Source organism: Acanthochromis polyacanthus, chromosome 8 (assembly GCF_021347895.1).
Source record: "Acanthochromis polyacanthus isolate Apoly-LR-REF ecotype Palm Island chromosome 8, KAUST_Apoly_ChrSc, whole genome shotgun sequence".
NCBI classification, from domain to species: domain Eukaryota; kingdom Metazoa; phylum Chordata; class Actinopteri; family Pomacentridae; genus Acanthochromis; species Acanthochromis polyacanthus.
This window is the reverse complement of record NC_067120.1, coordinates 9,686,877-9,708,546: the sequence shown is the minus strand read 5'-3', so window position 1 is coordinate 9,708,546 and position 21,670 is coordinate 9,686,877. Positions and strand designations below refer to the sequence as shown.

Here is a 21,670-nt window from a genome sequence, read left to right as displayed (position 1 = left end):
GAGCGACAGAAGAAACTCTTGGTACAGGACCTCACCACATGGGTCAAGAAGGTTTCCTTCTCATTTCTACTCTGAAGCTCACCTTCTCCTGCTCAAACTGCTTACAAGTGTTTCTGCTGCTCCAAAGTCTGGTCTCCAGAACTTCCTAAAAACTGTCAAAGTCTCTTCTGCTGCAAGTTGCTTTGCAGAACTGTTACAGAAAACCTCACTAAACCACATGGAGGGGCCTCAAGATAGTCGTCCAAATGAAACCGTACAGAAACCAAACTAGCACAACCCAAACGCTAAAGTCTCCTGCAGCCTACCAGAGAACCTCTTTAAACAGAGAATCAGGACAGGAACTCTTACCTTCTGGACAACCAACGTTGGTTCACAAACAAGAATACAGAATGTGTCTGACCAAAAACATCTAAAGACACAACTCAGCTGCACCAAATTCACTAATCACTGCACACATTAGCACCATGTGCTAACTGTGGCTAACAAACCACATTTACCAAGACAACTATCCCATACAAAGCCCTAAAACACACCAAGAAACAGTTGATTTTACTGCTGGAAGCTGGAGGCCAACACCTAAAGAACAAACTAAAGCAACAGAGCAAAACCCAGTTCAGTGAAGAGAAGCAGAGGAAATGTTTGACTGCAGACATAAAGCAGGAAGACACTGAGCTGCTCAGGTGTTCCTGATAACACCAAGCAGCCACCTGGACAGCCAATAGGAACACAGCTTAGTGGAAGTCCAGAGGGCTGGCTTAGTGAAGGAAATTTAGTTTAAAGTTGAAGCAGAAAGTTAACAAAGAAAATTGAAAACCAACTTCTGATACCTGAAATATAAAAGTGCATTTAACTGCTTCTCATGAAGTTATATATGATAAATAAGAGAGATCAAACCTCACATCAAAACAGGAAAATACTATGAGCCTGAAATTTATATTTTTTATACCGGTACTTGATGTAGTATATATATATATATATATATATATATATATATATATATATATAATTATTATTATAGTGTCTTGTATCTAGATTTACTTAAATAAAGTATTCAGCCTATGGTGCATTTATTCCTTCTAACTGTGAGGAAAGCTATATTTGAAATATTAAAGAGCATTTTATTGATTATTACTTATCTACTTGTGGTGTGTGCTACTTTGTACATTCACTCCACATTGCAGAGAAAGACATATCGCATTTTAAACTGTTTCCTATCAGAAATAGAGCTCTGGAAATTCTACAACAACATAAAGAAGTATTTAATGCAGTCCACCAAATGTATGCATACTGGACTCATGCCTTCCAAAGTCAAAAGCCTAAAGTATAAAGTCACACTCTATCATAGAGGAAGTTTGTGTCTCATACCTTTCCCAGCAGAAGACAAAAGGTGTGTGTCAGTCTTCCTGGGTTTGGTCTAACTGTTTGGTCTATCTCCCTCTAATCCTCAGATGAAATCGGTCCCTTTGGATTTACACCTGCAAGAGTTGATAACAGAACCGACTGTGGTCCCGAAGGCACTGAGGTCAGGCTGAGCTCCTTGGCACAAACAAGAGTGGATGAGAAGCAAACCCTCACATGAGAGATCAAACAGTTAATATAGTAAATATGTGGAAGAAAACGGCATGTCTGGTGTCAGCAGTAAAATATAGAATATCTATCATAAATAATTACTTTGCAGATTAAGATTGCAAATATGATCAACTTGCTTTGAAGCAATGGTGACATTTGTATAAAATGCAACAAACTGAAGCAATTTGAAATGTTCAGAGGGTCATTTTTCTTTTCATGCTTTGAGTACATTATTAACATTTGTGATGCAGGGCATTTACTTGTAATTGGGTAAATGTAAACTGTGATGCTCATACTTAGCCTATAAATGATACAAACCCTTTTTCTACTACTGAGCATAGCAGTAGTGTTCTGCCTCATTTATTCATACTACTTGTTAAGATGCATTTAAAAGAACAACTGGTCTGGAGGATTGTCCTTAATAGTTGATATCTCATACTGGCCTAATTATATTTTCTTTTGGTTTTTATTTAAGCATCATACCTAGTGTATATTTCTTCCTCCTAACTGTGAGTTCAGTTATGTGATGGAATATAAAAGTGAATTTCAGTGATTGCTGCTTGATCACTTGTAATGTATACTACTTTGTAAATTCACATTGCAGAAAAGGAAAATATTGCACTTTAAACAGTTTCCTAATAGAATTAATTTCCAGTTTAAGACAGTAAATATATCAAACTTGCAAGGTGACCTGTAATTTGTATAAAAATGTAACATACTGAAGCCGTTCTGCCTTTTCACTTTGGAATTTTACTATTTTTGTGTATATTTATGATTATTCTACTTTGAATTTTTAAATGCTTGACATTTACTTAAAAATTTCTATTCATAAAATAAATTATGTATAGTACAATGTACAGAAAAAAATGTTTTTGTTTGTTTTGTTTTTTGCCTTATTAATGCATAGAAAAGAAAGGGCTGGACAAAGTCCAATCTATGTGTGACAAAAAACAGTGTAAATATGTAAGTGACAAAACTGAGTGACAATGAAATTTTCTTATTTTATTGCTAATTAAATAGACTTTTATTTGTAAAGTGAATGGTGTAAGTTACCTGGAGCACCTGAATGCATCACTTCCATCGTATTGCACGTTTGTCAGAAAACAGCGCCTCCAAGCGGACAGAAAGTGAGTTGCCAGAGCTAAAATTAGACGTGTTTTAATACTCTCACATGTAATGCAATAACAACTCTCTTTATTCCCTTCAGGACTTACTGCGAAAACTTACCATGATTGAAAGAGAAACTGTCGCTGTTACAGGTGAAGTAAGAAGTGTTTATTGAAATTACACAAACTCTTTAAATCGGTGTCCATTTTAAATTTTGTTCTAATCTGTTTTTAAGGGTTTGGACCTTTCAGACAGTTCTTGGAGAACCCCAGCTGGAAAGCAGCTCAGGTAAGATTTACAAACTACATTTTCAAATAATTCCAATAATGAATTGCTCGTAAATTTAAACAGCTTTTAAACTTGTCGTAGGGATTGAAGTCAGCTGGACTGGGGAACAGGATTGATGTTTACATCAAGGAGGTACCAGTGACTTACGTTAAAACCCAAAAGATTATAGAGGAACTCTGGAGAACTGTTAACCCAAAGGTAAAAATAATATATACCTGTCGAGATTAGAGTCCTTCTTTTAGATATTCTTACCATTAGGAATCCCCTCTTTTTAATGATTTGGATTTTAGGCTCATATTCTGTTGAGGGTGCTATACCATCTTTAGATTTATTTAAAAGAAGAATAGTTTTATTTCATAACTTAGATTAATTAATTAATTTAGACTGAAATGCTGGAATTGCCTGAAACATCAGTTTTTAACTGTAAAATGTAATGTCATAAGATAAGAAAGCACAAAACTTGATGAATCCTATAGAATTTAATTTAATCTCAAAGCAAATTCTTCTATCAGTTGTGATCAATTGTTTATGCCTACCTTCACACATATTTTATGCAGCTTATTCTATATATATGCTTAACATGTGCATTCTGTCTATACTGTATCATAGTGTATATATCCATATTGCATACACTACATGTATCATTTATAAATCTTAGATATTCATGTGTATCTTGCATACTTAAATGCACTGTTGATACTGTATCTTTGCACATTCATACTGCATTTAAAACTGTTCCGTGTTGACATTTTACTTTGAGTTGCTTCTTTTTCACTTCAGATCAGCTGTTATTATTGTCTTAGTACTTGTACTCTATGCAATAGATGAATATATGAGTATAGGACCTCCTTATCTGTGATAGAACTGCAGCCTTCGTCAAAATGGTCAAGTGCTGAAACGCATATAGCCCCTATATGAGGAGGTGAAAATTCACTCTGTGCTCCAGTTTGCAGTCCATCTGGGTGTAGCCAGAGGTTCCAGTGCTGTCATTTTGGAACAAACAGGGAAGAACAGCGGCTACAGAGACAGAGATGTGTGCGGCTTCTGTCCTGAAAATCACTGCTGTGTCGAAGGCGGACCAGAGAAACTGGACTCGGTCATCAACATGAGAGCCGTTTCCAAGTTCTTCAAACAATCCGGGATGGATGTGATTTATTCCAGAGACGCTGGCAGGTGGGAATCTGTTCTTGTGGAATGTTAACAGACAATCAAGAACATGTGGTCATGTTTCCCATCTTCTTTTCAGGTACCTGTGTGATTTTGCGTATTACTTGTCCCTGTATCACGGTCAGAGGAAAGCAGTCTTCATCCACGTGCCCTCTTCTGGCAGCCTGGCCTCAGCTGACAGACTGGTACCTCTGCTGCTGACCCTCATTCAGACGATGCTCCAACAGCTTGAGGGTCCTTCAGAAACAGCATGAGGTAGATCTACATCTGGTCGACTTTTCCCACCACATAAGCAACCTCCAGGAAAATAAATAGAGCCAGCAATTATAGTTCTCATTTATTTATTCAAAATTTCAGAAAAAAAGAAATTACAAGAAATTCTCAGATACACATTTGGAGACGGCATGTCAAAAAAAATACACCATCTCAGCTATAGGTGTGAAAAAACTTTGAGGCCTCAGATACAGAGCTTGAAAGAAGACAGTCTAGTGAAATTATTATTATTTTTTGATTATTTGTTTCCCCAATCAAGTAATGAACACACAGATTTGTGAAAGCATTATAATAAAATAATAGCAGTAGACCAAGGCCCCCTCAGAAGGTATAGGAATGCAAATCACAAAAACAGAGGCATGATAATGATAAACCTCAAACTATTATTGCAGTTTGAATGCATTGACGCATCCTCCATAAACCTGACATTTGCATGAAGAACATTCTGAAGAATTAAAATGCTGAAGATGACTAAACCGACTGTTTTTTCAAAAAGTAAGTTACTGTATATATTTATGCTGGAAGTCTAAGGTAATGTAGAAAAGCAACTAGTGTGAAGCTGTAAACTATCGTCTTTTTATCTAATCATGTTGTTTACTCTTTATCATGACTACCCGTAATCTACGCAACATCCCTGTCCTATACACTGTATGTCCATGTGTTTGTCGTAAATGCTGTAGTTTTGACAGGTTTGTGATCTAATGGTAACTAGTAGTTCACCTCACAAAAGGTCAATATCTACTCTCAGAAGTGAAAAGCTGAAATATATCATGATACATCCAAACTGGAAAAAAAAAAACAACATAAATGCACAGATATGTTATGTAACTACTCAAGCTGTTTGCTTGTTTGTCAGTGGTGATTTGTGTACCAATGTTATATTCAGCAGCAATCGGACTACTTTGTAACCGAAAGATTTCACTCTTTTCTACTTTAAATTACGCACAGATACAATGATTTAGATTGAGCACCTGAATTTCACATTCAAAGTTGCCCGGTGGCCTGTTCAGAATTCCATTTTTTTTTTTATTGCTTTTGGATATTCATTTCACCACAAAGTTTCGGATGATTTTATGCTCCAAGCCCACCGGCTCTTGCACTCTCCATGCAGCCACTTCGATTAAAGAGTAGAACTGAGGTTTTATGAGAAGCTTTGAGATGTAAAAGCTACTTTGTCACCTTGTACGCTCAACAATTTTTGGTGACAATACATAAGATCCACTGAGGTGACTGAACCAGCAGCATTATTATAAGTAGCAGTACAACAGGCCAAAAAAAGGCGCGTCGATATTTACTTGTGAAAGATCAAAACGCCTGAAAATGGTCTTTAAGAGATTCACACCGTCAAAAGTGGAAATAAACACTCGAGCCAGAACATCATGGCATTCAGCAGGTAGACTCGGACAGGGGAAATGATGACATTCACACAACCACAACGAGTTTATGGGGTAAAAATGATCAAATCAAATAATTATAGTGACTTCTGCTGGGTTGCTTCCAGCATTGAAATGCTCCGTATACGAGTTTCTACTGAATTTAGAAACATGTAGGAAGTGAAGTTGCTGCATTCTCCATGACGGTTGTGTGTAGAAAGTACAGAATTGCCTGTGTTACATTCACAGTACTGATCCACACACATAACTGGATGCACTGAAAAATTAAATGCCATCTGTTTGTTTGGAATAATCTTAAGTTGTGAAATGTAAGGTTGCAATGTATTTTTGCAGCACTACAGGCTGCGGGTAAATAATGTTTTTTTTTTCTTGGAGGTGATTAAAACATTTCCCTTTTAAAATAATTCCCATTTATCTTTTTTTTTAGACTTCTATATAAATGCTTTTTAGATGAGAAAATTAAGGTTTTTATTCTTTTGAGGATTTGAGGTTGTGACATTATACTGGGAGTCAGTGGAGATGGAATGTCGGATGTTGAGTCCAGGCCTCCTTTCTTATCAGATATTCTACTACACCTGTTTTAAGCCTTATAATACGGTTAACTATCTTCTAATAGTTTATATAATTGTGGAATATTTTCTCACATAAATACCCAATGCTGATTCTCCAGAGATCGAAACCAAACTGCACTGAAGGCTGTTATTAATGTTCATCAACACATGGTCTGCTCCTTTGTAGTCTCAGATGTATGAAGTCATTTTCTGTAAAACTTGTGGGTCAGAAATTTTTGGGGCTAAACCTACAACATGTCCATTCCATCTCCCATCCTAGTCCGCTTTGTGAGGTTTATCTAGATCCCTGTGGGTTCTTATCCAGGTGAGGTTTCTGTAAAAACTGATGAGAAAGAGTGAGATGTATTTGTTTGTGTTTTTTCCATACGCATACATATATTTAAAAAGAGTGAGGTAGATATGTGCTTGAAGGGAAAAATAAAAGAACTTTTTTTTTTTTAAGTCCCCCAGTCATGACACAAAAGAAAATTCATACAAAAAAAGTCCAACTTTATACTGAATCATGGGGCATTTATACAGGGATTTAAACTGATATCACAAAAGGAAAATAAAAAAAATAAATAAATAACACTCCTACAGGAGAAGAAGAAGAAAAAAACTTCAAAGAAAAAAATAAATCACCAGGTAACATGAGGAGAAATCCTTCAAAACACTTTCACTATTCAGCCATTTTTAAGACCTTTTCCATTCACGACATTGAAATGTGTTCCCTTCCCTGGACTTTAACCCATCCTTTATTTGGTTTTTCTGAAGCAGTGATTGTGAAGACAAACATTACGGTGTTTAAAGAAGTGACATTAGCAGAAGTGGCATTGAATTGTGCTTGAGAGTGTTGGGGGGGGGGGGGGGGGTAAACAAAACAAAAAAAAGATTTTTAATGGTTAAAAGATGGCTGGCATAATTAAGGCAAACAAGACGACCCAATTAGCCCTATTTATTTAAGAACAGGCAAGAAAATGGATGGGTTAAAATACCAGATCTGGTTTAAAGTTAAATATCTTGTATTCTGGAACTAATCCTGACTTTGAAAGGAGGCACCAGGGGAAGCAGTCTGCTGTTAAGGTCAGTAGGGGACCAGAGAGGAAGCAGAGAGGGCACTATTCGACTTGACAAAATGTGATGGGGGCGGGAAAAGAAGGGGTACACGGTGAGACAAGTACAGGATGATTATGAGAATGTGTGGAGAAAGCAAAGCCTTTACTTTGACCTGAGATTGAGTCGCACCTAGAGGGCAATGCTAGGCGCAGTGCTAGACAACAAGTACAAAAAGGGTGCAGAAAGTACACGCTCACACATCGAGCTAAGGTGTCCAATCCAAATAATAATAATAATATTAATAATAATAATAATAATAATAATAATATAGACATCCACAAAACACATAAAGAAGGAAACATTTCATAAAAATAAAAGGCAATGAACAAAATGTAGTGTTACAGAAAACCTTTTGGGGTAAGTTTTTGTTGTTTTACTTCTTAAACAGAGTTGGAGGAGATTAGAAATGGACTGTAGTGGAGACCGTAAAATACCAAACCTGAAGGATTTCTTTATATATATATAACATCCAAAAGAGAAAAAGAATAAAATAGCAGCTTTGTTCTGTACAGACATAGAGGCAAACATTTTGAACCGTAAAAAGGTTTAAAAAAGTGACAAAACCAATGATGTGTATAAAAACGATCCTGCAGTCAAAAATACAACTGTAAGACCTTTATATGTGTTTGAAATGTAGAGAAACGAAGGACTATTCTAAAAGAGACCTCCCGTGACTTCAAAGTTGTCACTGGGCTACGAAAATCTGATCCAACAGCTTCTCGCTTTTACGTCTCAGGTTTGTTGTGGAGTATTTGGTGGCATTTAATTTAAACAGCATTATCGGCGAACCGTGTTCACCTCCCACGTGAAATACACACGAAAAGATGTCAGAGAAAGGTCTGAAGAAATCGAAGTGGAGGCAGAGTCGTAACCCTAGACTATGAAGTTCAGTGATTTGCAGTGTGAGACTTCTGATGCTTTGATTTTTTTTGTTTTACTATTTATTTCAACTAAAACAAAGACAGTGAGGCTGTGATTCAGAGTTTGCTGACTCGATTAACATGTGTTCTTCCCTCAGATGTCTGAAAGATGGTGATGAAAGGGCAAGTTTTTTCATGTCCAGATCTGAGAAGATGTTGTTTGGTGAAACTTGTTAGTTTGAGATGACGTCTCCAGCAACAGGGCTGCAGTAATTGACTGTTGTCATTTTTATTTAATTACCTTTTTTTATTGTTGTTTAGTATGCAAGTGGTCACAAAATAGTGAAGAATGCCCAAAGTGGCATTTTTAAATTCCTAGTTTTGTCCAGCAAATCCTCAGATCTGAGCTTAAACCAGAGAAATCGGGGTAGTTTTAAAGACATAACCAATTATTAAAGAAATGCAATGCCATGTGATCCATCCATCCATTCTCTATACACCGCTTCATCCTCACTAGGGTCGCGGGGGTGCTGGAGCGTATCCCAGCTGACTCGGGCGAAGGCAGGGGAAACCCTGGACAGGTCGCCAGTCTGTCTCAGGGCTACATATACAGACAAACAATCACACTCACATTCACACCTACGGACAATTTAGAATAATCAATTCACCTCAGCATATTTTTGGACTGTGGGAGGAAGCCGGAGTGCCCGAAGAAAACCCACACATGCACAGGAAGAACATGCAAACTCCATGCAGAAAGATCCCAGGCCCACCCAAGGATTTGAACCGGGGATCTTCTTGCTGCAAGGCGAAAGTGCTAACCACTAGCCCACTGTGCAGCCCTGTGAAAAAGATATAGATTTAAAAAGTCTTGTCATTTCTTTAGTGTGTCTTCTGTCTAATGGTTACTTATTATTCCACACATGCTGGTTATTATAAACTTATTCAGAATTCAACTGCTATTGTGTCAGTTAATTGAAAAAATATTGACCTTTGATCACATTTCAAAACCTGAATAAAATGTAGCCAGCCCTGCTTTAAAGCTGGCTTCTCTGTACAGAATCCACTTAAAAGAAGTCTTGTGTTGGTTTACTTTAAGGTTTGCTAGATTTATTCAACCTCCGTGGCAGACGCTGCATATAAAACTGCAGATGTGAAGGCAGCACATCTGCAGTCACTGTGTTCGGCCTTGTTTATAACTCCTCCAACACTCACAGCTGCTCTAGGAGCAGCTAGTACTACAGATGGATGCAGTCTGGAAACCACCAAACAGTTTGGGTGTCATTGCCGGACAGACTTATCTAAGCTCTGAATCACAGCCTCCTTTAAGAAGGGACACCTGTATGAAACTGAAGAAAAAGCTTGATTTGGCAAAATTTTGGCAGATACAAAACAGGCCCTCCTCTACCACTTTGACCCATTCCTGATGGAATCCGGTAGAAAAATTAGAAGTAAAATGAAATAATGATCTTAGTCCAAACTTTCTAATTGAGGCATCCTCACACAACATGAGCAAGTCTGCTCATGGAAAGAAAGTAATTTTAGAAATGAAGCTATACCATATTATGGAGAGAATCATGTGTTTGTATAAATACACACTCAAATATCCATCACATCCTCTCTGAAATCATCAGGAAAAAGTGCTCTTCTGTTGGTTTTGCTGGCAGATATGCTAAAAACAAAGATTTTCTTGAAGTTCATGTGTAAATCTGTAAGTCAGGATACATGCCTGTATTGTATTCCTTCTTGAAGGACGTGTATGTAACAAAGACTGAAATACAGGCTGCGCAGGAAGGAGTTCCCCAGTGTTGAGTCTGAGCCACCAAACTCCAAATGCTTTAGCAGGTTTCTGTGCTCTTTTTCAGTTTTTTTAGAGTTTGCATTTGACCTTAAAGGAGTGGAGAGACCGTCTACTGGCACACAGTAGAAGAAAGTAATTCCTTACCTCATCTATCCCTCCGTAGGAGATAGAGGAGAGGTTTGTGTTACCCTGTGTAAGAGGAAGAGGAGGGGCTGGTCTGATATCAGCAGGCCGACGACTGGGGCAGTGGTAACGCCCGTTCGTTCTTTCTGCCCCCGTTCATGTGTGCATAGGGTTGTATCTCGTCAAAGTTGGGCCGTAGCACCACCACAGGCCCGTTGGCCGAAACATGTCCTGAGTGCTTGTCCAAGACTTGTCCTGGAGACCCCATGGCTGAGGCTACTGGGCCCGGCGGGGAGTGTGACACGGGTCCCAGTAATGGAGTACTCGGACCTTGCATTGGGGATAACTGCTGGGTAGAAGGAGGCGGCGTTCCTCCTGTGCACCCAGACGAAGAAACGACGACGGCAGCAGACGGCTGCCTTGTTGATGCAGGGTCCAGTGGAATGTTCTCCATGTTTTCTACCTCCATGTCCAGCTCCTCGGTGTCCGGCGGCTTGTTCTCCTCGCTGTAGAAGAAGCTCATTTCCCTGAAGGGAGGATCCAGTTCGTCTTTGATGCTGCTGATGATCTCCAGGAAGGACGGACGCATTTTGGGGTTATACTGCCAGCACATCCTCATCAGCTCGAACCTGAAAGTGACGCACAAAAATGGAGGCCTTAATAATTTGCAATTTAGTGGGATTTTTTTCTGTTAGAACACAGGTTCTGATTTTGAATCTACATCACTACCTGGTTTAGGACTTTGGAATCAAGCAGACTCCAACTTAATTTGACTAAATGAAGCCTTATATTAACTTAAACTGATCTGAATTGTGGATTTTGACCCCATCTCTGAATACAGCCATGCTAGCAGGGGAAGACTTGACAGCCAGTATGGACAGAAGGAATGATTACAGTATATTGCCTTATAAGTACTGAGTTAAGACAGTAAAGTGTTTCTGTTTGTCACCAGCAGGTGGCAGGAGAAACTGTAGTTGAAGTCAGCTTTAAACTCAGTTCACTACATTGATCTTGACAGAGAACTATGTAGGTTCTAATTAATAAAATGAAGTGGGCTACAGCGGTAAGTGCTGTATCTGCATAAACAGACTTAGGTTCAATGTTTCACATTTTGTTTAATATTCCTATTATGTGTGAATGTAAGAAAGGATGTGTTAAATCACTTCTAAATGCATGTCCTTCTTCCTTTGCTCATTAATTTCCTGCAGGTAATCTTGGTGAACATTCTGTCCATTTTCCCATTAAAATCTTAAAATTCAGTGAAATCATACACAATGACTAAATACATGCATTCCAAACTTGCTGCAATCTACAAGACTTCTACTGGCATATAGTGTGTACATACAATTTTTAATGCCAAATTCAATTGATATGAAATTTGAATGTTTTTTTTTTTTAATCACATTATAATACACAGTAAGATCAGTAATCTCACATGTACTCAGCAGCGATTGTAAATCATACTTAAGGTTACTGTGCCAGGCCAGCAACCGAGCTTTGGGAATGTCAAAACAACATCATAAAAGGGAGAATTATTACAGTTTTGTGTGGTGCTGCACCGCACACCACAACTTCAATTATACACAAACAAGCTAAGAATACTCTCTAAGGCCCGCTGACATAAACACCTCAGCCATCTCTAGTCAGTTCTTGCTGTTCCCTCTCTCTTGTTTTTTTTCTCCCTCTCTCCCAGTGGTCTCGCTGTCGTCTCGAACCACCTCTGCAGCTGGGTGCCAGCTCCTCTCCACACACAGGAATTATGGGTAAGGCTTTCCTAAGCACGCGCCTCTCTTCAGACTCTGAAGCAGCAGGTGGGGGTGGGTGGCTCTGACTTGTTTTTCAGCAGCGCAGGAAGTGTCTCAAAGTTGACGTTCAGATGTCCAAACCCGGGCGGCAGAGACCTCCCATGAAAAGACATGTAATGCTTGGAGCTGGGCCGACGCACCACAGTAACCTATCTGCATAGCCCTGCCTGTCGAAAACTCCTGCCCCACCATCTGTTGCTGTGCACGAGGTTTGTTGCTGCAAATTTAGAAAACAAACATTGCAGTAAATCCTGACTTGTTGTCAGCATCCTGTCACTCACAGCACACATGACCCATGTTATTGCCATTAGGCTAAATTGACTTACAGATGACCTGCCACTTTTGTGCACAAGCAGTGTATGTGATGTTTGAGAACGACTCCACTTGTTCTTCAGCTGGCGTAAAGAGAACTCCTTAAGTTCGAACCCCACCTGTTTTAGACTCTTTTCTTACTTTTTATGATCACTGGTGTTCCTTTACCTGTTTACACACATTTGGCACAGTGAATTCCATTTTAATGTACCAAATGTGCTGTTTAAATACAGCTCGACTCACAGAGCAGCAACCATTGGGTTGCAAAGATGGCACCTCGGATGTCTGCCTCACTAATACTTTTTTTATGTTTATTTGCTCTGGTTATCTTGTCATCTTGTGCTTGTGTCACCCTGTATATTTATCAACTTCTCTGTCTTAAATTCTAGTGGGAGCTAATATGAGTCAAATTCCCTTTGTGCCAGAGTACTTTGCCAAAAAAGCAGATTCTGAACTTTTGTGACCAAAAAATGGTGTTACAAGCAAATATCTGGTAGTGTTGCTGTCAAAGTTGTGTACACATGTAGACACTGCCAAATTTTCATGAAAGAGATGAGCCAAAAAACCTTGATAAAATCAGAAACAGACATGATTTTGGGCCAAGTGTGAGTGCGGAGCAGTCTCCAAACATCTATGCTAAACGCTTAATAAACCCGAACAAGAATCTCTTGCAACACAACTAAAAAATGCTCTGGTCTTTGTTAAACACATGCAACATCCCCAGTGTCATGAAAACCTTGATGTATAATAGCCCTGTAAGTGATACTGCACATTCCACAGTAAATCACAATGTTTAATATGATCACAGTCTGCTTTTTATTTTCACCCAACCCTGCGAGAGAGCGAGAGAGAGAATGCACTTTTGTCCATCGGAAACACTAGACAGAAACATGGGAAATCCAATGAATGACCCACAGCTACCTGAGAAACAAGTGAAACAGTACAAGGAGGAGACTTTCAAAGCTCTCCAAATATGACTCATCCCTCTGTGTGTTATCCTGCCCACTTCCACTCCTTGTATCCCTTCTATTCAGTCTTTGTATGAATGTCTGGCTTCACTACACTTCAGCAGTCTTCTGGAAATCTCCATTAAGTCACCACAGCAGAAGGCGACCATCGGCAGTAGCCTCAGTCCCCTGTGTGCTGCTCACAGACCGGGAGGCTTAGCCCCCACTCCACTACCACCACCACCACCACCAACGTAACACAATCCACACACTCCTGTAATCAGGACAAAACAGTCAGGCTGCCATAGAAACCAGAGGTTTGTGTCTGCACAACACTCGGCCCCTGTTTTTTTTCTACTCGCACTCTTTCTAAGGTGAGGTCAGCCATGGAGAGTGGGAGGGGAGAGAGCAAAATGCCTTCTTATTGAGGTCAGAGAGGGAGAAGAGAAATGCATGTATGCAACGCTGCATGCTGACAAGCAGGCTGTGCTCTGTTTTCTCCTCTCCAGCAGCCAGAGTGATTCATTAATGAATTATAAATGAATAAATGAATTGTGTCTATTGCTTTCGTTCTCTCCGCTGATGGACAGGCACCACCTCCCCCCCGATGCCCGCTCTCTGCTGCAGGAATGAGGGGCATCTTTCACACACGGATCGTGGCATCCCTTCTATGGACCGATGCTGACGGGTGAGGAGGCTTCTCACTGCCAGCTGACCATGTCGTCAACGAACCACATTTAACCTGTGACGTTAATGTCAGCCCTCATTTTGGCTCTACCTTAGCGTACGCACACGATATCCTTCACGCTCAGAACCACAACCTAAAATTAGACGATGGGTAAAATATTAATGGGGCCGAAGACCTATGGGGCAGTGGCAGTAGAGGATAAAACAATACATCCTTCAGGGTGTTCAAACGCAAACCTGAGGGCATGCAGTGTTACACAATTATTGGTGTCAGATAGAAGAGATCTTACAGCATGTCAGGGCAGTTGTCAGGTTTGTCCAAGAGTCCTCCCTCCATGACAAAGCGCAGCACTTGTTCGTTGGACATGCCCTGGTAAGGCTGTTCTGCTAAGGTGGCGATCTCCCACAACACGACACCAAATGACCTGCAACAAGAGAGAGAGAAAACAGATGAATGTAATACATCCTCAAAATATATATTTATTGTATTATCTTTTTTTTACCTATAGATTTTTCAGTGTTTACACTGAGTGTAAAATCTGAAAACGTCTAATCTGTCAGGGATAATATCAAAGACTTCTTTTTTTTCAATTTTGCTACCAGTCTTTAAGTTTAGCCTTTAAGTTTAGCCTCACTTAGAACATTCTAGGTCCTTGAAGTCCATAGGGGTGGGTCCAGATTTATCACTTTTTAATGGACTTTTCCATCATCTCCGAGCCTCAGAACTTCACCAGTACAGCAGATAGACACATGAGATTTTAGGAGGAAATCTTACATTTGACAACCTTTCTACTATGTTCCATAAAAATCATATCCATTATGTTACGGGGCAAATTTACATTTCCTATAATGAAGTGTTTTGGGTGTGTAACACATGGGCCAAAATGCCCTCAGCAGAGTTCCTGGTTTGAGTCCCAGCTGGATGGACATTTTTTTTGTATTTCATTCTCCTGCTGGCTACCACCACATTTCCTGTGTGTTTACACTGTAACTATGTAGAAAAGGCAAAATGCCAAACGTAATCTTTAAAAAAAAAAAATGTCCAAAATGCCTGTTTGGTTTGGCTGATCTAGTTCCAGTTAGTAAATCACAAACATAAAGCAGAGACAAGGCATTATAACATGTTGACAATGCTAAAAGAACAGACAAGTATAATAGAGGCTGATGGTAGTGTCCCAAATTTGACATGTATTTGATCATAAAGCAAAGCATTGGACACATTAAGATTTTGACAGTAATGGTGCAAAATGACAGTAATTTATCTTGAGGGGAACATAAACACTGGAACCAAATGTCTTGTTGGAACTTCTAATGGTGTTTCTGTTAAAACCACTCAATGTAAACCTCTTCCTGACAAAGTAAAAGCAGGGATCACCAAAGTCACTAGGATTCATCCTCTGGATACCATGAATGTCACAACTAGGCATGGGCCGGTATGAGATTCTGACGGTATGATAACCTTAGGCAAAAATATCACGGTTTCACGGTATTATGATTGCAGCTCTAAAATGTTAGAGAGTAAACTAGCTGTTATCCATCTTAGCAATAAAGATTGATGAAAGAAAAAAGTTGTGGATAACTTTTTTTTTTACTAAGGCAGCTATGGTAACTAGCATGCTAAGATAAATCCTTAGCAAGCTAGTTACCGTATCTGCCTCAGTTAAAATATAAAAAAAGTTACTAAAAGATAGAGATGAAGAAAAGATAAGATATGGTAGTTACCATATCTGCCTCGGTAACAAGCTCATTTCACTAATGTCAGACGCTAATACGCTCGTTCATTTCAAGACAGCACCTTTATTTTAGCATACAGCGATGGGTGGTGCTCCCGTAGATGCGCTATCATATTCGATGTATTGCCTCCTCGGGCTGCCACTGTCCTCAAGCACGTTTTGCACGTCGGGCGACCTTCTTCCTCCAAGCCGTGGCCGTCTGGCTTTTTACAGTAGCCGAAGTATTCCCAAACAGCCGACTTAGTCCGCTTGGACGGCGGAAAAAGTTCTGGGGGCTCGCCTCCTTCAGCCATCACATAGCCTGCAGAGCTGCCTGCTTGTCACTCACAACAAACGCAGGTGAGCGGGCGGAGGGGCGCTTTAGGCGGCAGCTTCACACAGCGTGAGGGACCTCTACTTTCTCCCTGATGAGACGTCACATTAAAAAAACACTCATACCGCAGGAACGGTATGACGGAAAAATTTAGTGGTTTTGAAACCTTGACTTTTTCATACCGTGGTATACCTTAAAACCGGTAACCGGCCCATGCCTAGTCACAACTAAATTTAATCTCAGTCTATCCAGTAGTTGCAGAGATTTTTCAGTCTGGAACACATAACTGCCAGAAACTGCATTTCCTCATGACTCTAAGCCTAATAAGGTGATCTTATGTCAGTGTTTACATGCTGTTCCACTTCCCCCAAGCAGCCAAACAATCTATTAGTGCCGTCTGAACTTGTGTTACATTAAAATGAATTGCTAAAACATATGTGTAATGTTCACCTTGCTGTAATTTCTGTCCGGAAGTGGCCGAAAAGTGCTTCCTACATGATCTAGACTATGTTAAAACTGAGCAGAGGATATGAAATAACATACCTCTAGCATTCCATTACAGCAGAACAAGCCTCACTATAAAGTATTTACAGTAAACATCACGTCAGTTTAACCTCAGAATCAATAATGCACTGACATTACTATTTATCTATTCATGAGAAAAACTTTCAGCTTCACTAACAATGGCCGCAATATTTGTTTACTTATGCTATATTCATATTGTACACTGAAAAATGTTTGAAAACTCTATTACAGCACTGCATACAAAAAGGGATGAAAGTGCTGACGGACAGCTTTTCTTAATCAGCAAAATAAAGTAACATAAAGTTGCCTATTCTTGTAGACCAGAGCGGGTTCGTCTTCCACTGAAGTCCTGGACATCAAAGAGGAAGATATAGTACACAAAATGTGGAGGTGGGTTTGTGCTGGCACTACAACCTCTCATTTTAGAACATCTGGAGCAGTTTAGGCCCACTCTTCAGGACTGACCCGTGGGACACTTTGAGTAGAGAAAACAAAAACTTGCAGGGGAGCTAGTAAACAGTTTGACTAGCTACAGTAGCACAAGCTGCGGAAGAGCTGCAGGCTGAGAATTCACCACACACTGAAATAAAAGAGCAGCACGAAAAAAACAACAAATATTCCTGTCATATACATTTTTGTCATGGCTAGAGGAATTTCCAAACAGCCGGCCACAGACCAAAAGATTTTGATGGTTTTGGAAATACTAGCTATCGTGGCAAGAAATGCATGCTCAAACTGTTGAGTAAAAAATGTTAAGAATATTGGCTGTGAAGTGATATGTAGGCTTTTAGAGTTTTTAACCCGCAGCGTGAACTGTTCCAGAGTATCGCACAATATGCAGGCAGTTCTGAAATAGTTTGTAAGTCCCCTGGATTAGAGCAGGCTCATACATGTATAATGCAGGCTTGTGTGCGGAGGACAGTGTTGTGTTCTCATACCAGACATCAGACATTGTAGTGAACACGCCATCTTTCAGTGACTCAGGAGACATCCAGCGGACAGGCAGCAGGCCCTTCCCTCCTTTTCGGTAGTAATCCGTCTCATAAATATCTCTGGTCATGCCAAAATCTGAGGGAAAAAAAATGAAAACAGAGGTTGAGGAAGCCACTAAATATCACTCATTCTGTGTGGGAGAGGAAGCTCCTGAGAGCTCATCTATTCCCCTCACCTCCTCCCTCCCTCTGTCCATCTACATTAAGACTCCACTGCCTCAGGCACTCTCTGAAATCCAAACACTTATTTTCAAGGCTGGCAGAGCAAGGTTCAGCATTGAGCAATCTTGGGCAGACTGAAGACATTCTATTAACTTGACCTTACCTCCAATCTTCACAGTGAAGTCCTCCGCTACCATGCAGTTCCTGGCAGCCAGATCTCTGTGCACAAATTTGTTGGCATTCAGGTACGCCATACCATCGGCGATCTCCCCTGCCATCTGGATCATCTTTTTGAGTGGGGGTAGGACTTGGGTGGTGGAGTTCTGTCGCAAAGCAGGAGGGGATGAGGTGAGAAGATAAAGAGCAAGAAAAACACTTTTCAGTCAGTCCTCATAGCATGTTTACAAAGACAAAGTGAGAGGTAGATGCTGTGTGTGAGTGTGGGAAGGAGGAAGGAAGAAAAAAAGGAACAGCATGTGCTTATGTTCCCAGCATCGAGTATTTTTTTAAGAGATTGTATATAATACACAGTCGAGGTTTGTGTGTGTCAGTAAAAGCTGCTTACTTCTTTGCGCAGAGAGCGCAGGTGGCTCTTAAGATCTCCGCGGGTCATCAGCTCCATAATCACCAAGGTTGGCTGTCCCTGAGAGACCACGCCCAGCAGCCGCACCTGCATTAATCACAATAGAGCACAGGTTAGCTGGGACAAGTCAAAAGCTGTGTCCCAAATCCACACACTACATCTAAGCAGGCTTTGTTCATAGAAGAAGAGATACAATATACTCAAGATAGTAAGTGTGCATTTAAAAAAAAAACTCTGAAGCTTCGAGTATGCTCCAGCCCAACAATGTAATGCACACTTTGATTTTCTCACTGCTATGTTTAAGTGACTCTCAAAACTCACAGTTTCAATGAGTGTCCAGTATATTGTGCCCTTTCCTGTTAGAATAAATGTATGTTTGTTTTTCTACACTAACAAAGTACAAAGAGTACAACATACACCAACTTACCACAACATTAAAACCATTTACAGGTTAAGTAAATAACATTTATCACCCTGTTACTATTCAATATCCTGCTGGTCAGCTTTCTTCATGTGGGCGTTACTTTGACATGTACCACACACGTAAACATAGCTGCAGATCTAGTCTGTCTCACTTGATGGAGACTATGGGTTTAAGCCTGCGTTTGGCCACGCATTTTATACCATTATCTCCTCTCTTTTGACTATATACCTGCTACTGTACCATTCTCTACAGGAAACCTTCCAGCCCGTTGCCATTTTTTTCAGTGAATTCACTATTTTAACAACAGTGCTCGCCTTCCTGCCTGCAAATGTTGCACCAAAACAATTCTTCTATCTCTATTTTGAGGGGACACTGTTGCTGTAAACACCCGATTTTTTTCCTTCCTATAGCAAAATGATTAGGAGGGACAGTCAGACTATTCTCCATGTGTTGTGTCAGCCCCATAGAATAGTCTGGTAATGCAAGATTGCTGCAAATTGGAAATAGAACACTTAGAAATAGCTCAAAGAATCAAGATTAAGAACCCAAGGCGTTGATCCAGCCTCAGATATCACTCCAAACCTGATCCACGGAGGCATTACCCCACTATCCATGGGACCCACTTAGTCTATTACCAACCTCCTGGTGCTACACAACATAGGACACTCCTAGAGGTTCCATGTTCATGCCCTGATAGATCAGAACTGTTTTGGCAGCATGGTGGCGACCTACACAGCATTAGGCAGGCGGTTTTATTGTTGCAGGTACCTGATGTGTAAAATTAATAGGTATTAAGGTAGTTACTTGCTCAGAAGCACTCTAGGTCTAGGTTACAAACAAAAATAGCTCAACTGCTCGTATTTTCCACCATATGTTTGTACTAGAAAAAACACCTCTTTTTAACTTGCTTTGAAGATGGCAAAAAAGTCTCTTTCCTTTAAATTATTCAAATTGAATTTAATAATTGAGTATTTGTTTTTTTAGCAGCCAGACTCGATAAAAAGGTTGTAATAGCAGCTTTCCAAAGGGGAAACTCTTTAACACTTCCAGTTAACGTAGTTAATGAGGCTGTGATCACACTGATGAGAGATAGTACACAATCTCCAGGAGGCTGAACCCTGCTTCAGACTGAGGCTGCCTGAGTAAAGTGAACACACACAGTGCAGTCGACACTGATAGTCCTCATGACCTGCTGGCCTCTCTCTCCACATCCATACAGATTGATTAGGATGCAGTTCGGCTCAATGCTACAACATGTTGGTTTATTTTTGGCCTTATTCTGACTGTTTATCTGAAATCATGTCGGGCTTGTAAGCATTGTATGATCTTACCACATGGTGACAGTTGAACTCCTTCATGACCGAAGCCTCATTCAAAAACTCAATCCGCTCCCTCATGCTGGCCGACTCGTTGACCGTCTTGATGGCCACTCGTGTCTCAGGTTCATCCTTGACCACTCCCTTTGCGATGCCTTCGTACACCATGCCGAAGGAGCCCTGGCCCAGCTCCCTGTGCATAGTGATCTTCTCCCTGGCCACCTCCCACTCATCTGGGACGTACACTGGCGCAGCACATGACACAGCACGTCAACACCACTTGGATATAACAACAGAAAGCAGAGAAGATATCTGATGTACTTACTCTCAGCAGCACTGATGTACTCCGGATTGACAGATGCATAAAGGACTCCATTCCCCAGTCTGTCGCTATTCCTGTTAACACAAACTCGGCTCAGTTAGCCGGCAGGCAGCGCTGATGGTGGATGCGATATGCAATCCTCAATAGGAAGTCGACTCTTTACCACAGGGGAATGTTAATGACAACAACACCTATTAAGTGTAATTAACATTACACTGGTCATTAAGCTTCACGAGCAAGGCGAGGTGGAACAGCTTAATCAGGGAACTTGTCAGGCAATGTGGAAGGAATGCTCACAAAAATACTTGCCTTTTCTTGTTCACAAAGAAGAGAATGGTGGTGAGGCTGGCGACGAAAAGTATCACGATGATGGGAATTATGATGACCAGGTAGAATGTAACACCATCATCTCCTGTCAGATAGAGTATTAAAAAAAGGGGTCAGAACTGACTGAGGATGTCAAATCATATCTGTATAAATGCTTCAATATGGCATTTAATAAAGGAGAAGTGTTGCATTACGGTTAGGTGGCGGCACGTAGAAGAACACACTGTCTGTCCAGGAGCCGTTTCCCGCTAGAGAAGTGGCACGAACACGAGCAGAGTAGTTCCCAGAGCCCAGGTTGGTCAGCCGAGCTCCTTTGTACTCACGGTACTGATGTCGAGACACACACCCGTGCTTCTCAGGCTGGAAATGAACAAAGTGGTTACTGTCAGATACGGAGCGTTAAGTGAAAGAGTTTGGCCTGTTTTTAATTTGTTGTTTGTTATTGCTTGATTTCAAGCAAGTATAAAGACTATCAGAACTTACAGCTCATGTGCGACAAAAATCTTCATCCCCTGAAGTGACAGTGAAGACTTTCAATTTCCACATAAACATACATTTTCTAACTTCAGCTGCAAGTGAAGTTTGATGTTTGACCTTTACTGTGCTAATTAATTTGCAGAGTTTGGCACTTCAGGTTCTGCTGTATGGAAGCGTTTCTCTGAGCTTATCTTAAATCTCAGTTTAAGTCACGCCTCTATGAGCGTGATTTGCGATAACACTACTAATTTGGAGCTACTGTAATAGCCCAAGATGCAATTTATGCAATGTGGAAACATGAAACCTCCACTGCACAAACAAGAATGGACTTTTCAGTGAAGGAGAAGTCAAACGGTTTGCAATGGATTTGAAGCAGATAATAAGCATATTATACAGAAAGGATTATTTCTTGCAGTATTAATAGCTTTTACTCTGTGTCTGTGTGTACACTAAATCAACCACAATCATTAAAATCAGTAACGGGTCGCATAAACGG

The 21,670-nt window shown here is 40.3% G+C and overlaps 2 protein-coding genes across 2 annotated transcripts in view; one reads left to right on the top strand and one right to left on the bottom strand.

Moving 5' to 3' along the window:
- ttc23 (tetratricopeptide repeat domain 23) overlaps window positions 1-13,168 on the top strand; it is a 37,982-nt gene extending 24,814 nt beyond the window's left edge. The window contains exons 12-18 of the mRNA XM_022211228.2: window positions 1,449-1,522; window positions 2,777-2,828; window positions 2,912-2,964; window positions 3,046-3,162; window positions 3,911-4,137; window positions 4,211-4,386; window positions 11,943-13,168. Of these exons, the coding sequence (XP_022066920.2) occupies window positions 1,449-1,522; window positions 2,777-2,828; window positions 2,912-2,964; window positions 3,046-3,162; window positions 3,911-4,137; window positions 4,211-4,385 (698 nt within the window). The 3' untranslated portion in view covers window position 4,386; window positions 11,943-13,168. The remainder of the gene's footprint in view (window positions 1-1,448; window positions 1,523-2,776; window positions 2,829-2,911; window positions 2,965-3,045; window positions 3,163-3,910; window positions 4,138-4,210; window positions 4,387-11,942) is intronic.
- Window positions 4,456-21,670, bottom strand: part of igf1ra (insulin-like growth factor 1a receptor) — an 81,299-nt gene continuing 64,084 nt past the window's right edge. The window contains exons 13-21 of the mRNA XM_022211226.2: window positions 20,892-21,057; window positions 20,680-20,782; window positions 20,374-20,444; window positions 20,064-20,293; window positions 18,291-18,395; window positions 17,889-18,048; window positions 17,510-17,639; window positions 14,291-14,425; window positions 4,456-10,878 (exon numbers count right to left, since the gene is read on the bottom strand). Of these exons, the coding sequence (XP_022066918.2) occupies window positions 10,350-10,878; window positions 14,291-14,425; window positions 17,510-17,639; window positions 17,889-18,048; window positions 18,291-18,395; window positions 20,064-20,293; window positions 20,374-20,444; window positions 20,680-20,782; window positions 20,892-21,057 (1,629 nt within the window). The 3' untranslated portion in view covers window positions 4,456-10,349. The remainder of the gene's footprint in view (window positions 10,879-14,290; window positions 14,426-17,509; window positions 17,640-17,888; window positions 18,049-18,290; window positions 18,396-20,063; window positions 20,294-20,373; window positions 20,445-20,679; window positions 20,783-20,891; window positions 21,058-21,670) is intronic.